At 46.5% G+C, this 17,101-nt stretch overlaps 1 protein-coding gene across 2 annotated transcripts in view; it reads left to right on the top strand.

The window, feature by feature from the left end:
* Positions 1-16,876, top strand: part of GALNT14 (polypeptide N-acetylgalactosaminyltransferase 14) — a 613,086-nt gene extending 596,210 nt beyond the window's left edge. For both annotated transcript variants that reach the window (XM_088444427.1, XM_088444425.1), the window contains exons 14-15: positions 13,895-14,014; positions 15,850-16,876. In XM_088444427.1, coding sequence (XP_088300553.1) covers positions 13,895-14,014; positions 15,850-16,017 — 288 coding nt within the window. In that variant the 3' untranslated portion in view covers positions 16,018-16,876. The remainder of the gene's footprint in view (positions 1-13,894; positions 14,015-15,849) is intronic.
* The last annotated feature ends 225 nt before the right edge of the window (positions 16,877-17,101 follow it).

The following is a 17,101-nucleotide window of genomic DNA, read 5'->3' as shown; positions in this document are numbered from 1 at the left end:
ATGCATTTTGCATATCTGTGGGTGATTCTAATGGATCTTGGCCCTCATTCAGAGCCACTCGCAAACAGCAGTACGCTCGTTGCGTTCCGATGTTGACTAACCGCGCATGCGTCGGTGTAACACTGCGCATGTGCGTACGGCAGATTGCGAGTTTTTTTGGTCTCGTTCGTCAAATAGCGTACAGGAAGTGACATGTCAAATGTGATTGACAGAACAGGGCGTTTTTGGGTGTTGACGGGGATGGAGATGGAAAAACGCAGGCGTGGCGAGGCGTTTTTGGGGCGTACATACATTAGCAGATGCGAGCATAAAATGTGTTCGGACCGACTCATACGTCACTGGATGATCCTCTTTCCCTTCAAAATGCTCGCACAGCTTAGGGTCTGGATTACTCGACTACATTGGCGATGGCCTTCTCCTCCGTCCCGGGACTCCACGATGTTGTTGCGATTAATCGCGGGTGGTCAGAAAAGCAATTAGTGTTGGATTGAAAACCGGCTTGGTATGTGTTTTGAAATCAGTTTTTGGGGATAGCACAAAAGCGTACGCAGGTGGAATCATAGCTGCTAATGTCAGGATGACACAATCAATTTGCGTACATTTGTGGGGGTTTATTTTGGCCTCAATTTGGTGGTTAGGGCCTATTGTAACAATAATGTCATCATGTTTTAATTTTCTCACCATTTTATTTTTGCCTGTTGAATTTGCCTCGTTATGTGATTTTTTAAACGTTCCTTAAAGAGCCCTTTTTTTAAAAAAATTGTTTTGTTTTTTTTGCAAGTTTTTGCCTTTTGGGCCAGGATTAAATGTAACCCATTTGTACAATAATGTCACAATACAATGTCAGATTTTTGGCGTAAATTTATTGGTCAAACCAAAACTAAAATAATAAAAAATTTGGGGACATTTTTTGGCAAAGATCATTTCCAAAATCAAACAAATTGGCCCAACATAACTGTAGACATAAACGTACAACAAAAAATTAAAAACGTTTCACAAGAAAGGAGAGGGAAGTTTTGACCAGAAAGGAATATGAGCCAAGCACAGAAGGAGTGTGGGAAAAGTCGCCATTGCTGTCACCGTTTTTTCACCCGTTTGGATGGGGGAGGGAGGGCGCCAGACCGGGTCCAGGATGTCATCGGGCTGGCCTGTCCAGAGGCAGATGTTGTGGCCTCTGGACTAGGCACAGGGCTAGGCACATTTGGAGGATTGGCTGATGTTGTGCCAGAGGTGGAGGATCCTGATGTTCCGGCAGGAAGGGAGGTCGGCTCCACCATGTGCTGGCGAACGAGCTGCTCCAGGGCATTGGCGATGCGGATGTTGGCCCTGGTATTTTCCGCCAGGGCCTGACCAATGGTCACGTTGGCCGCAGCATTTTGCTCCAGGGCCTCAGCCACCCGTGGCAGACTGGCGTCCATCCTCTGCAGAATCTCCGTATGGAAATCCGATTTGAAATTGAGTTCTGTGAGGAGGGCCACTGCCTGCGAGGGGGATTGCCCTGGACTGGCTTCTGCAGGGTCCTCAGCCGGATGTACTGGTTCCTCCCCTGCAGAGCCAGCAGAAATTCGGCGGCCAAGGCTCCCCTCTGGAGCAGACTCCTCCGCCTGTGTCTCTGTTAGGAAAAATGAGAAAAGACTCACATTAGAATCTACATATTGGCCCACTAACATTTCAGAGTTGGTGACATCAAAAGATTTTCCTGGGACAACATGAGGAGCCGCAAAGTCTGGCATGTCCGTATCCATGTTGGACACGCCAAACACCTCCACAGGCTGCACACACCCCTGTGCCAGCTCTTCTAAATCCGTCAACTCCAATGACACAGGGGTGGGACCCCCACCTGTCCCCCTTGCATGCCTAGCCCTGTCCGCGAGTTTTTGACGATATTTGAAGTCGGCCCATCTGTGGGAAAAAATGGAAGCCATTATCCTTTTGTTTAAAATGGTGTTTGTTTTTAGGGGGGGCAAGTGTTTACTTACCGCCGTTTGACATCCCGGGCTAGACGGACATAATCACCCTATTGACAGCAACGGCTACCTCTTCCCACATTCTCCACTTCTGGCTTATACTCATATTCCTGTCTGCCTGTGGCAGGATGTCCACACACTTCTGAATCAAAACCTCCATCTCCTTTCTTGTGAAATGTGGCTGCCTTTTTTTTTTGGCAGCTTTGGCCGGAATACTGGGCCCAGCAGCCTCTTCCATGTCAGCCTCCTCATCTATTTGTGTAAATATTCAGATTTCTCAAATTCACAACTTGCCCAATCTTATGTTTCAAATTAATCATTGATACAAAATGCATGAAAGACTTACCGCCTGACTCTTGGCCATTGTTTCCCTGGTCTGTAGCCATGTCTGAGGTCCAAACAAGAAATACACCAGAATTTAAATGTGTTTTGGTTACGTATTTATACATGCGTCCTTATTTTGCGGCCGCATCATTGATTGTGCGTTCCTATGATCCCTCCTTAATTTGTGCGGGAAACGAAACACTATTTATGGCTTGGTGTGTCTCGAGTCGAGGTGGCGTTTTTGGATTGTTGGAGGTTACCTTGGTTGGAGTTTCTTGTTTGCGGATAAAGGAGTTGGTGTTTGGAGTTTATTTTGTTTGCTAGATTTGCGTTTTTATTTTCCGTTCTCTTTTTTGGTATATTTTATTTTGGCCTCGTTTCTTGATTTGGTAGGTTTTGTGAAGTCTAACTTTGGTTCAATTGGTGTCTCATTGTGTTTCTTCTTGTTTTTAATTTTTGGATCCATAATTTCATATCTTTAAGCTTTTTTTTAATTTCGGACCCAAAGACCTTTTGATTTGGAATCTTATATATTTGCTCAAGGTAAGTCCATTTTTTATCTTGTATTTGCGAACTAATTAGCGCATTTTTACTACTTACTATTGTGACTTGTATTTGCGAACTAATTAGCGCATTTTTCTCAGTTTGTTTATTAACTTGTATTTGCGAACTAATTAGCGCATTTTTAAATGCTTATTAATCCTGTTAAATTTTTGGTGGTTGCCCATTGGCTTTTTTGGCTTACATTTCAACCCATTTTGATGTACTGTGTGCAATGTCGTTTTGCTCTTTGGCCAAATGTGTGTTTCGCATATTTTAAGTTTTGTCTATCACAATATTTAGAAACATAAATGCACACACTAACATTTTTCAAATTATTTTTTGGATTAATTTCAGTTTGGCCGTATCATGACAATACCCCGGCATGTAAGCAGCAATGGATGGTATCATCAAGCTAAGTTGTTCTTAATTTTCTTTTGGGGTGGGTCCAAAGCCTTACATTCCAATCTTGCCATTTCAGGTTGATCTTGGGCGGATTGTTCTGGCCATGCTCCCGGAAGCCGACCAACCTCAATCTCGTCCCAGGCGTAGGCATCGTAGGCGTGCAAGGCCCCAGATATTTCGAACATGTGTCACCCTTTTTGGAATGCCCGATGATGAGGTTTTAAGATGCTACCGTCTTCCTCCCAAAATCATCATAGACACTCTCTCATTAATAGAGAGTGATCTTGAGCGGCAAATTGACAGTCCAACAGCAATACCACCACTTACGCAATTTATGGCGGTGTTACATTTCTGTGCCTCAGGATCGTTTCAAACAACGGTGGGAATAGTGGCGGGCATCTCCCAATCCTCCTTTTCCAGGATCCTGAGGGCAGTGATGGAGGCACTTTTCAAGCACCTCCATCATTTTATTAAAATGCCTTTGGATATGGGTGCCCTTAGTGTGGCCAAGGCCAATTTTTACCAAATAGCTGGCTTCCCACACATCATAGGGGTTGTGGATGGTACTCACATACCACTTCAGCCTCCAGCACGGCTGGAGGCAATATTTCGCAACCGAAAACACTATCACTCCCTGAATGTAATGGTGGTATGTGATGCCTCCCTCCAGATCCTGTCCCTGAATGCAAAATTACCATGAAGTGCACATGACTCCTTCGTCATCCGGCAATCAGGGATATGGCACAAATTAACCAACCTACAAGCTGGTGATGCGTGGCTTCTGGGTAAGTGTAGACCTTTAGTACATAACAATGTTAAGCTTGATACACAGTGATCCTGATGTTGTCTATTCTTTTTCACAGGAGACAGTGGATACCCTTGCATGCCCTGGCTGCTCACTCCTTATTTGGCTCCCACACCAGGTCCACAAAGTGAGTTTAATACCACACTTACAGCCACCAGGCAAGTGGTGGAGCACTGTATCGGCCTTTTAAAAGGCCGATTCAGATGCCTCCACCGCTCTGGTGGCGAGCTCATGTATTTGCCAGATATGGTTTCGAAAATTGTGGTCCTGTGTGGGATCTTTCACAACATCGCCATAAGGAGTGGTGTTCCAATGCAGCCAGAGGATGCCTTACCTGAGGATGGCCCCCCCGAGGTTGGTCGGAGGTCAGTATGTGGGGGGGCCATACGCGATGATGTGGTGGCCCGATATTTTAGGTAAATATTGACCAAACAACAGTGTGTATACCCAATGTGTTACGGTTTTGTAGCGTTCATCTTTTTTTATATTAATTTTTGCACCATCTTCTGTTTGTATGCATAATCTTTGGCACTCCCACGATGACTACTTCCTGCTACCCTTCAAAAACCTTTATGTGGAAACTTCGGGAATATATTCTGACACCAATATTGCAACGCCATATTTTTGAAATCATGTGGGCATGGACCTTCGTCAACCAGTTCTTGATTTGTTGTGTGTTTGTTTCATGTTTTTGGTATGTGGTGTATTTCTGATTATCACTGTGTGTTTTGTTTGTGAGTGACCACTTTGTATTTTGATTCCTGTTGTGAATAAATATTTGGAGAGTGTAATTTGTTTCCTTTTTGGGCACGTTAGAAGCAAGTGTAAACAAAATCCCAAACGTTAATTTTACCTAAGGGGTAACCCAGTAATGAAGCATGTGGAACTAAAATGTAATATGTTTTCGGGGTACTAACCAACACAACAAGGAATCCTGTACAATCAGTTGCCTTCGTAAGATTGTCCTAAGCAGTTTGCCCACCAAATAGGAACCTGAAAAATGGTGTAAACTATCATGTTGACCACCACAAAAAAGGAAAATGACATTGGTACTGGGAGGTGTTTCTTGTGTGTGTTTGCATTCAAAATACAACACACAATCTGTAGTGAGATTCTGTGGCAATCCTTGCTTGAAGAGTCTACTTATGTCAGTGTAAAGAATCTTGGATTTACTCCAAACGCATGAGACAGAGCTTGATTTAAAACTGATTTATTATGAAACAATTAGAAAATAAAATAAAAAAAAAACTAATTCCTAAGGAGGACCAACAGATGGTCAAGGCCCTGCAGAAGCCCGGTGACTTGCTCCCGCATACGGCCCACACAATTAATTATTTGTTCCCGACGCCTCTGTTCCTCTGTGGGTGACAAAAGTTTGAGGATTAATAAATCGATAATGAAGCAACATTCTAAAAAAACACAAAACAAGCAAACCAAAACTTAAAAGCTTGTGGGCCAAAAATACAAGGGCCCTAAAAAAAGGCACACAGGTGTGATATGTGTATGGTGACATCAGCAGGAACAGGTAAAGACAACCCCCAAAAATACCCTAAGGCGACAGAAAGCCAAAAAAAATGGGGACGACACATGATTACATACAAATAGTTTGTGGTGTCCAAAATAAAATTTAAAAACATACCGTTCTCCAAAACGCCAGATCCAGAAGCCACTCCCTGGACCACCTCGGAGGTGGCTACATTCCCCAAACCAAGGGTCAAGGTGTTTGAGGAATCCTGGGAGGGGGTATTTGGAGGAGGGACGGATGGAGGAGAGGGGGAATTGGGCTGGAGGGGAAGTAGGCCTGAAATTTCGGCCACAGGGTCTGGGGAGGAGGGGGTAATTGACGAATTGGGGGTTGGAGAGAGGGGCCGGGACCGGCGTCTTGTCTGGCGATGCCGCCGTAGTGTTTGCTGTGCCCCTAAAAAATGCAAAAAAAATTGTGGTTAGTTTCAACAGGAATCCAAAAACAAAACAAACAAAAAAAAAGACTAAATAGGACAGACATGAAAACATGCACATGCAGATATGACTACAATGACTCAATAGGACAGACATGAAAACATGCACATGCAGATATGACTACAATGACTCAATAGGACAGACATGAAAACATGCACATGCAGATATGACTACAATGACTCAATAGGACAGACATGAAAACATGCACACGCAGTTAGGGCCCACAAGATAAACTTGAAAACCACAGTCCAGAACACTTACTTTCCGCAATCTGCATGCAAAAGCATGCCAGCAAGCGGGGCGTCCGCCGGTGCAGGTCCGACCACCTGCGCTCCAGCTGGCCAATATGTCGGCGTGAGCCGAAGGAGCGCAGGCGTCGACGTACCTCCGCATATGCGGAACGCTTTTGCCTATTGGAGATGGGTGGAGGCTGACTGGTGATCCGCCTGTCCATCACCTCCGTCAGCACCAGCAGTTGAATGGTGAATGCGGCGGATCTCATGATGGCAATGGTGTTTTTTTGGCAAAATATTTTTAATAAAGCACCCCAAAAAAATTTGATTGGCTAATGTATTTGGGAAATTAACAGGACAAATTCTATTGGTTAGTGTATGAGTCATGTGTTCGACAGGGCCACAAATCTCTTGAGAGTTATGATAGGCTTGATGCAGTGACATGCGTAAGCAAATTTAAATAAAGAAATGAACCACAGAAAAATTGTGGGGAGACAAACAAATAGAATAATTGTTTAATTGGGGCTAACATGTCTTTTGAACAATAAAAGCGAAGGTTTCAGCCGTACGTATTCTGCGAGCAAATACAAACCCGGACAAGATTAAAGTTTATTGCATTGTGTTGAAAAAAAAAAAACAATTAAGCTAATTGATACATTGATTGACATGATACGATTGAGGGAGGTAGGCAGAAAAAAGGAGCAGGTCATCGGAATCTGACAGTCCCACTTCCGGTTTGTACTTGTGCGTGCGTTCCCTTCAAGCCATTTCGGGGATGTACGCTCGCTATTTGGCACGCTCGTTAGTTAGAGGAGGGGTCGCCTGAGTTTGGGGCGGATTTTTAGCTGCGTACGAAAATACGAGCGAGTGCTTGAATTTAAATATTTTTTTACGTACGCCGAACGTACGTACGCCCACTTGCGAGTGGGTCTGAATCAGGGCCCTTGTCCGGATCTCTCTTTACGTGACACGGCTGCATCTGGGCAGAATAGCATAAGGTAGTAAAACTGGCTTCCGTGGCTTCCCGCAAACATCGCCACTTTGCCTCCGACTCAGGCCTTAAAAGAGGGACGTTTTGCAACATACTCTATTATGTAGCATCAGGTCAGGCAGCAGAACTGTAAGAGAAAATCAGACTTCATTTAGTTTTCTAATTGTTTTTTTCCTAAGTGGTCCATCCCCTTCATTTAAATTCTTCCAGACAAATGCAAAATGTGCGCGCCAGAAATATATGGTTCAGACTGATGCCTGTGTGAGGAATTCACTTGGCTAAATGCTTGTTCATTCCCCATTTATCACAGTAATTCCCGGGAAGGCTGTCACATTTATTAGAAGATAGTGAAAGCCTTGGTAGGACCTGGCTGACAGCGCAGCGGACTAAACATCGCAGAGGCCTGATAGTATAAAATGAAATTGGCATTTACACACACGGAGAAGAAGTTCAGCGCACATTACCCAGATCTCCCGTAATGTCATGTCTTTCCTATCTCTGCAGTAATAAAGTGTAACTGGGCAGAGGAAGCTGCCTCAATTGTGGACTTTTAGCCTATCCTGTAGGAGCTAGTGACATGAGGTGCTTTGTGCCTCAGACTTCAGTGATGATGTCACTAGTTCTTAGAGAACTGATTGGCTATACAGCCCCAAAAATGTCACACATTGAGACTAAGGGGTAAATTTACTAAGATGGGAGTTCTATTTAAGAAGTGATGTTGCCCATAGCAACCAATCAGATTCTACTTCTCATTTATCTAGCACCTTCTAGAAGATAATTCCTGGAACCTAATTGGTTGCTATAGGCAACATCACTTCTTAATAGAACTCCCATCTTAGTAAATTTACCCCTTAATTCTGAGTCAGACCCTTCTCGCAATTATCAGCAGACTGTGCATGCGCTGCAAAAAGCAATTGCAGACTGCGCACATTCTGCGCCAGGTATAAGCACCGTGACAGAGGTTACAAGAGTGTCCACTTTGATTCGTGCGTGGCTGGATCTCTATGTCCATGAAATTTGACGGCAACTAGATGGATTCCACTTGAACGCACAGAGAAGATGCGTCTCGTAGGGGTATCAGTGTGCTAGTTTAAGGTGTATTTTATACCTCAAGCATGGGATAGGTGTAAGTGCCAATGCTATTGGCGATGATTGTTGTGATGGCGGATGGACAACCATACGCATGAAGCCCCACCTGCCGCCACGTCCAACCCAGAATAAGGACTATGGGGCATATTCAACTTGAGGCGAAAAGTCCGAGGTCAGTCTTTTCGCCATCATCGCTGTTTTTTGCAGGGCTAAAGTATCGGGCGCGTGCCCACGTATCCCCGTATTCAATTAGGAATCAGTGGGACCTGACCTGGCGGAAAGGTAAGTATCGAAAAGTCCTGTCAGTTTTGGAGAACTCAGCCTGTCCCCTAGAAGATGGTCTGACATGGGGGATCACTATGGGTACCCTCGATTTAGCCTGTTGAAGGTAATTGGGGTTTTTAAACAGTCGCGGCAGGTGCATAAATGCGGCTTTGCAGAAGTGATGAAGAATAGCATTTAGCGTTTTTCTGAGGAAAAAATAACTAGTCCCATCAAATTTGGGGTACATGAAAATGGGTGCAAGCATATTTTTAAGTCCCTAAAGTGAGTTTTAAAAATTCTTCAAACCACCCGCATTCTAGAAAACACCTGCCGCATACTTAAGGACCCCTCCGGCCCGGAACCAATTTCGCTAGTTTAGAAGTTTGTCCCCTGTTTTTTTTATCACTCCCAAAAAATATAGTACCTTTTTTGGGGTGTCCAGATTAAATTTTTTTTTTTTTTTTTTAATACCTTTGAGGGACATCCAAGGGGTGCAGGCTACTTTTTCAAAGTCTGCACCCCTAAACCCCAATTCTGCACTTTTTTTCGCCACCTATTCAGTGGTGAAAACTGATCCCTGTTTTCTGAATATGGGGATAAGTGAAACAGGCGAAGATAACGGACTTTTCGCCTCTAATTGAATATGGCCCTATATTGGGTAATTATGGGAGGGAAAATCTCACTCCTATTTGCTTGCAAGAACAAGCGAGGATCCCGTCCTAGATAACCTGCGTTACTATAGTGCGAGAGGTTCTGACAGAAACTTGCAGCTAAGTGAATTTTCTTGAGTGCTCAGTCTTGACCCCCCACCCCACCCCTAATGGGCCTCCATGGTGTGTGGGCCAGAATGCTAGGCGGTCTGACACTCACTGCTGTTCTACATAAAAGAGGGCTAGGCACAACCTTGGGGGTTGTGTGACCACGCCTCCATTGCAGCACAGTGATCTGACCACACCTCCTGAGACTTTTTGGAATTGTATGTACAGTAGATTTTGACATCACTGGTTCTAAGTGAAATGATAGTAGTAGTACATTTGCTATTTATACCCCACTATGGATCCTACTGCGATCCGGGCGAAAGTTCGACAATGAATACAGTATGTTGACAATCAATAGGTTAGCAACATATGGTCGACACACAATAGGTCTACATGTCAAATGCACAAAAGGTTGACTGTCAAAAGGTCGACAGTGGAAAAGGTTGATAGGATTAAAAGGATGGCAGACTCAAATGGTCAACAAGAATGGTCGACACAAAAATGGGCCCCTGACAATATACCCTTTCTACCTCCTCTGTTTGTAAAACAAACACAACAGTGATCTGGGACCCCCAGTATAGAACAATATAAAAGGGTTATGCTAATCTGGGCCCCGGAGCGGCCGTTTGGCCCTAGGCGACAGCCTAGGTTGTTTAATGGATGAGTTGGCTCTGCGTGGATTTCAAAAATTGTTCCACGACGCTGCCCCGCTCTATTTCCAAATATAAAATACCTTGATCCATCATATTGACATTTTTTGCTTTAATGAGTCAGATTATAATTCAGCACGTGCCACATAATTAATTTGCCATGCTTTATAAATCAATTAGGAAATCGTTCTGCAATTAAAGGTTCCATAATAATATTGATCCAAGGGAGATGGAATTTAATAAGTTTCCAAATGACACAATTTATAAATTCTTAATAAAATTATACAGTATACACAAATGGTTTTAGACATCTTTTAATTTCCGCACAGCGCTGGGGTTATTGTGTGAAAATGACAGAGGGGGCTGACGTACAGATTTTTGGAGTACGAATGACACCATCAATTAGAATCTGATAAAAAGCTGCATTTCCTTTATGTTTCGTTTTCTTAATCTTGGCGTTCAGTTAGGTCCTCTGACATCATGGCGGTGATCCGAAGCTGAACGCAACCATATCTTGTGTATTTTACCACTGCGTATCTGTTAGAACCTTGCGTACACTACTATGGGCGACTTTACACAAGCCAAATGGTAGGATGTGACCGGGCATACAGTGTAGGCATGCTGAAGGAATTGCGAGCTGTGCTATAAGTTGTGCGTATGCACAGAGACCTATTAACGCCCTCTGGGCCTGATTCAGACCCGGTCGCAAGCACTGAGCGCTCGCAACCGGGTCGATGTTTGCCCACTGGGCATGCGCACAACGGAGCCGGCTTCGTCGTGCGCATGCGCGAGACCCGGCTAGCGACGGGTGCTCCGTCGCTCCGGGTCTCGCACCAAAGGGGGCGAGCTGTCAATGGTGAGTGACAGCTCGCCCCGTTTGGTGGGCGGGCCGGGGGGTGGCCGGCCAAACGGAGGCATTCCCAACGGAACGCTTGCCATTTGGGGGCGGCCCCACTGACATCACCAGTGATGTCAGTGGGAGAGCTTCCGGCTCTGTTAGAGCCGAAAGCTCTCTGGGGGCTTGCGGCCACGAGACCCTACCACAAGGGTCTCGTCGCAAGCCCGATGGTCGCGATGGTCTTGACCATCGCGACCATCAACCTGGCTGCTTGATATAGCTGTGGGTGGTCACTCACAGCTATGAGAGCGGCCTGGAGGCCGCTCCAAAAAAACAAAACAAAAACGCCCTGATTCAGAGCGAGCGCTCTGTCAGAGCGTCCAGCTCTGAATCAGGGCCTCTGTACACCGCCCCCATGTGCCTTCTGGGGCTGATTCAGACCCGCTCGCGAGCGCAGGATGCTCGCAAGCAGGTCGATGGTGCCGAATTGCGGTGTCGATGTTGCCGACGAGCTCCGTCGTGCGCATGTTCGAGTCCCGAATAACGACGGCCAAGCCGTCGTTTTGGGTCTCGCACCAAAGGGGGCGTGCTGTCGATAGTGACTGACAGCACGCCCCCTTTGGTGGGCGTGCCGGGGGCGTGGCTGCCAGACGGAGGCGTTCCCATGGGAGCGCCTACCGTCTGGGGCCGGCCCCACTGACCTCACTAGTGATGTCAGTGGGAGTGATTTTGGCTCTGATAGAACCAAAATCACTCCAGGGCTTGCAGCCACCGAGACCCTACCGCAGGGTCTCGTCGCAAGCCCGATGGTCGCGACCATCATAATGGACACTCGCTATAGCTGTGGGTGGTAACCCACAGCTATGCAAGCGTCCATGAGGCCGCTCCAAGTTGAGGGAGGAGGGCCCTGATTCAGAGCGAGCGCTCTGGTCAGAGCGTTCGGCTCTGAATCAGGCCCTCTGTCTGCAGTTATCTTCCGTTTTCAGAAGATGCCGCATGGGCAGAATATAAAAAAAAATCTCTGGCACAGTGTGAGACCCTTTACTATAACCTTTGCCATTTTCCCAAATATAGATGGCATAACAGGCAGATTAAATAGGGGGGACCTGCTGCAGGTACACCGTGGCGCCTGTTCTGGGTGCAGGGAATGTGGTGCCAGGCTGAAGGCTAATTAGCGATGCACACCGCAGTCCCCATTATTATCAATGAGGTCTACGGTCTGATCCCTGCGTACTAAGCTCCGAATCTAACATTGTATGCATGCGCAGTTTTGGAGGAGTCTTTCGATAATGTGAAAAACTGCTCCGATATGTCAGGGGTGTAACTCACAAGGACATCAGTTAGCGCTACCGCTGTCCCTGCGAGTTACAGTTTGTACATTAAAGTGAAAATTTTGTTAAAACTGGAAAGTCCATTGTGATACGGACTGTTAATAATCAGGGTAGTGCTGGGATAATTGATACATAGGCGCTTTATACTGGTCTATCAATGCCCCATGTGCTGCATCTTATACAATGTTTCTAGCCCTGACTTGTCTGCTAATTAGTTCCCTTTTGTTTGGGTTCAGCAGCATCTCACTTGCTACATTGTGGAAATGATAATAATGACTTCCAATGTATCCCTTCTTCTCAAAGTAACAACTAACACAATGACATTAGCTCTGCTACTGATAAATATTTACCCACAGATCCAGGGCAATTTAAATTTCAGCTAGGACACGCTCCTCCCAAATCTTACTCTCTCTGCACGTTACACCTGCCCCCCTGGTTAATTTTGCTTTTCTCCTAACTCAGAATCAGCCCCAGTGGCGTCCCTCCGCTGGATGACCCTGGTGCGTGGAGGCCGCGTGCTGGTATAAAGGGGGTGTGGCCTCACAGTAAGGGGGTGTGGCCAAGTTGGCTGAAACCTCTGTTTTTGTCTATCCGGGGGGTCGGGGAGGTGTGGACTGACCCAGGGACCAGTGTATTTGCAGTGCTGGCTCCCTCACTGTGGGCCTGATTCAGATATACTCTTGACCATCGCGACTATCGGACTTGCGATGGAGACCCTGCGGTAGGGTCTCCCTGCCACAAGCCCTGGAGTGATTTTGGCTCTATCAGAGCCAAAATCACTCCCACTGACATCACTAGTGATGTCAGTGGGGCCGGCTTCAGACGGTAGGCGTTCCCATGGGAACGCCTCCATCTGGCAGGCACGCCCCCGGCACGCCCACCAAAGGGGGCGTGCTGTCAATCAACATCGACAGCACGCCCCCTTTGGTGCGAGACCTGGAGCGATGGGAAGCCCGTCGCACCCCGGGTCTCGCGCATGCACACGACGGAGCTCCCTCCGTCGTGCGCATGCGCCGTGGGGAACATTGACCCACTTGCAAGCGTACTGCCGCTCGCGAGTGGGTCTGAATGACCCCCAGTGTCAGGAGCCGGGTGCTGCACGTAATGCTACAGTGCAGCACCCAGCTCCTGTCACTGAGGGGGAGTCGACACTTTGCTGTCTTCCCCCAGCCCGTCTATGAGCTGTGGCGGACATTGTGGTCCTGATTCAGAGATGCATGCTAACCCGATGATTATCGCACATCTTTGATTGTAAGAGGACTGCGCATTAGAAGGATGTGTACTGTGCATGTGCAGCCCTCCATCTGCGAGTCCGATTGCAGTGCCTCTCCTAGCCGCAGCCTGACAGGCTGCAGCATTTGGGAGGCGGAGTGAAGGCGTTCCTGGGCAGCGTTTTCAGTAACGGGCGCATTTCGTCACTGTTTTCCATAAGGAACGAGGCCAGGGTCTGTGACGCAGACTTCCTCACCTTGCAAGCTGCCAGGACCCGGTTAGGCTGCGGTAAGCTTCAGCTACTGCAGCCTGGCCAAAGGGGAACCGTGGTGGCAGCGCTGGGATCGCAGATTGCTGCATTAGCATTTTAGATGGATGGAATTACAAAGCCTTTTGTGTGACGCTCTGCAGTTCCGTCCATCCCTGAATCAGGGCCCTGTGTACGGTAACCTGTGTGTCTGCAGTGAGCTGCTCTTTGTCACTAGTGCATCACAGCAGCGTAACTGATTATCGTGTTCTATTTTCCAGGAATGGATTTACACTCAGGTTCAGCAGATCAGCCAGCAGGATCTCTGTCTGTCAGTACATACATTATTTCCAGGGACGCAGGTGGTTCTCTTGCCTTGTAAAGATGGAGAAGGCAAGCAGGTAACTTCATATCATTCGCACATCTTGCATTATTAAACTACCAGATGCTGCAATTAAGATGCCACTAAGCTGGATATTTCTTCCATAAACGTATAGTTTTTTTTATCGAAAGTCATTTATTGCAAAAGAATTAAACTAAAACCTAAATAAAACTGTTTAGTTTAGTATATACGGCCCTATTAAACCTATATGTGAAGTAGGGGGTAGATGAGAAGCAGCGGATGGGTTTGGGGGTGCATCGGTCCATGACATGCCATCTGGAGCTCTTGGCCAAGCACCAAGATTGTACAACATCATTAAGCATGATCCAACCCCAGTGTGTAATTATAAAAGCCGGTTCTTCCATATCATATAATATCCTATGCATCGTATCACATGGTGTAGGAATGAAGAGGGATGCTGTACAATATATAGAACAGTTGGCAAACTTTTTAATGTAGCAGAAAAGCTACTGTATAATATAATTACAGTAAGTGCTGTATTTCAACCATAAGGTTACTGAAAAAAATAACAAGGATTAGCAAATACTTTCATTATAAAGTGGTGTATGACGATACCTTTAATCTTTCCCATGAAAGAATATATTATTTTAGTCATGTATGTATACCTCTCTAGTGTATTAAGGACCTGATTCAGACCCGCTCGCTAGATGCGATTGCTCGCACCCATCGTATGCAAATTTGGCTAAGTGACGACATGGCAGGCACTCGCTCGGAAAGGCATAAGCACGCCCACTTTGTTTTGGCGAGTGATCACTTTGGGCCTGATTCAGAGCTGAACGCTCTGACCAGAGCGCTCGCTCTGAATCAGGGTCCTCCTCCATGAAAATGGAGCGGCCTCCTGGCCGCTCGTAAAGCTGTGAGTGACCACCCACAGCATATGCGAGCGGCCAAAAAGATGGACCATCGGACTTGCGACAGAGACCCTGCGGTAGGGTCTCCCTGCCACAAGCCCTGGAGTGATTTTGGCTCTATCAGAGCCAAGATCACTCCCACTGACATCACTAGTGATGTCAGTGGGGCCGGCTTCAGACGGTAGGCGTTCCCATGGGAACGCCTCCGTCTGGCAGGCACGCCCCCGGCACGCCCACCAATGGGGGCGTGCTGTCAATCAACATCGACAGCACGCCCCCTTTGGTGCGAGACCCGGAGCGATGGAAAGCCCGTTGCTCCCCGGGTCTCGCGCATGCGCACGACGGAGCTCCCTCCGTCGTGCGCATGCGCAGTTGGGAACATCGACCCGCTTGCGTGCATACTGCCGCTCGCGAGCGGGTCTGAATGACCCCCTTTGTCTCTATAGACGCCCTTTAGCTTATGAGGAGACGCCCACTAGCGCACATCATCTCCAGGAAGTGTATTAAAACATTGGTACATCGAGCACCATCGGTAGCTATCGCAGCGCTTGTGGTTCCCTTACCCTACCGCAAGCACTGCGAGGACTTCAGTGTAAAAAACAGGCATGTGACGTGTACTATGACGCTGACTGTTAATTATGCACGCCTCTGAAACGGCGTTGAAACACCCAGGTACGCCTGCGTTCGCACCTCCACTCCCCCGTTATTACAGTCCTGCCCCTGTTACCACCCACAAACGGCCTCTCCTGTCACTCATTCCACTGGGCTGTCTGTGCTGGGCGAGCGAACGGATTCCGATCGCTCCGAGTAGTTTGCACATGCGCATAATGAAGCGTACGCACGCGTGGTCACTTGCCATCGGCCGCGAGTGAGCGATTGGCCGCTTGCGAACGGCTCTGAATGAGCTCCTAAATGTACATGTATGTGATGAGTTGAGTATCGTAAGTTATAATGTCAACGTTTTTGGTTTTCTTTGCGTTAGAGGTGGAGCAAAGTGGGGTCTCACATCGAACACATGGCATCTCACTTCTGCCTGGATACCGAAATCATCGGCGACACCGACGAAAACAACAGGGAGATTGTCATCAACCCCTGCGAGACCACGGCGATCAGTCAGCGCTGGGAGATGATCCTTCATGACTTCCACTGAGGGCAATGAAACGATCTTAGCAGAAAATTGAAGAATCTTGTGCCAAACTCGGGAGCAGTTTATCGCTCAGAGTACTGGCGTGTGCAGCAACGCGGCGCCGAGGAGATTATACCGTATCAAGGCAGCAAAAATCAGACTGCATAGAAAAACAAAAGCAACAACGGACGGAGGGGAAAGTTCACGACGGCAACTTTCAAAAATTTAGAGGAAACCAAAAACCAAATAACAAGAAAAATAATATTTGGTGTTCCAGTGTAGGATGTCTTTATGCCTGGAGAAAGCAGAACAAAGTGTAGACAGCTTTTATGTTTCGCATCCGTTATCTGAGAATATTTTAGGTACTAGAGAAAAGCACACATCTGAGAGGACGTAGATAAGGGCGGTGACACACCCACGATATTTACAAAGCACATCTGTCACCTCCACGTGTCGGGGACAGCCGTTTTGTGTTCTGCACCGACTATCAGTTCACTGGTGGATAGTGATATCGCTGAGGCATGAGGCACTACCTGCCTCAGCGATGTCACTAGGAACTTGAAGCAGAATAGGCAACAGTTGGGTGCACTTCATCTTCAGTTCTTTAATCCTGAAATCTTACCCTTTGTATACTTGGTAAAAGGCGGGAGCAGAGCTCTTGACCTCACTTGTAATAAATATAAATATATGTATATATGAAAGCAGATTAATATATGATGAATTCCTCTGGCAATTAGAATTGGACTTGTAGGAAAAATATAATAAAAATGACTAAAACTTTACATCTGGAGGTAATGATGGGAAGGGTCACTTCCGAAAGAAATATATTTACCAAAGTTTTACTAAAATGTCTCAAAGGTAAATTTGAGAGGAATGGTCCATGTCTCGGAAATAAAATCATTTTCCACAAGTGTGTTGGATGCTTCTTTGCAAAGTATTTTCTTTACCTGGATATATACTATATTGTATCATCATTGTAAGGGTTATGTACTTGTATCACTTCTAGTTCTTCTTCACCCATTCACCCATTGAAAGTTTTCATATTTCTCTTTCATAATGGCTACATGTGACAGGGGCAGTGACAGGATGTGAGGAGGGGAATGGAGGC

This window comes from Taudactylus pleione, unplaced genomic scaffold (genome assembly GCF_031769625.1).
Source record: "Taudactylus pleione unplaced genomic scaffold, aTauple2 ptg000363l, whole genome shotgun sequence".
NCBI classification, from domain to species: Eukaryota; Metazoa; Chordata; class Amphibia; order Anura; family Myobatrachidae; genus Taudactylus; species Taudactylus pleione.
Note: the sequence above shows the minus strand (reverse complement) of the source record. Positions and strands in the feature narration are given on the sequence as shown.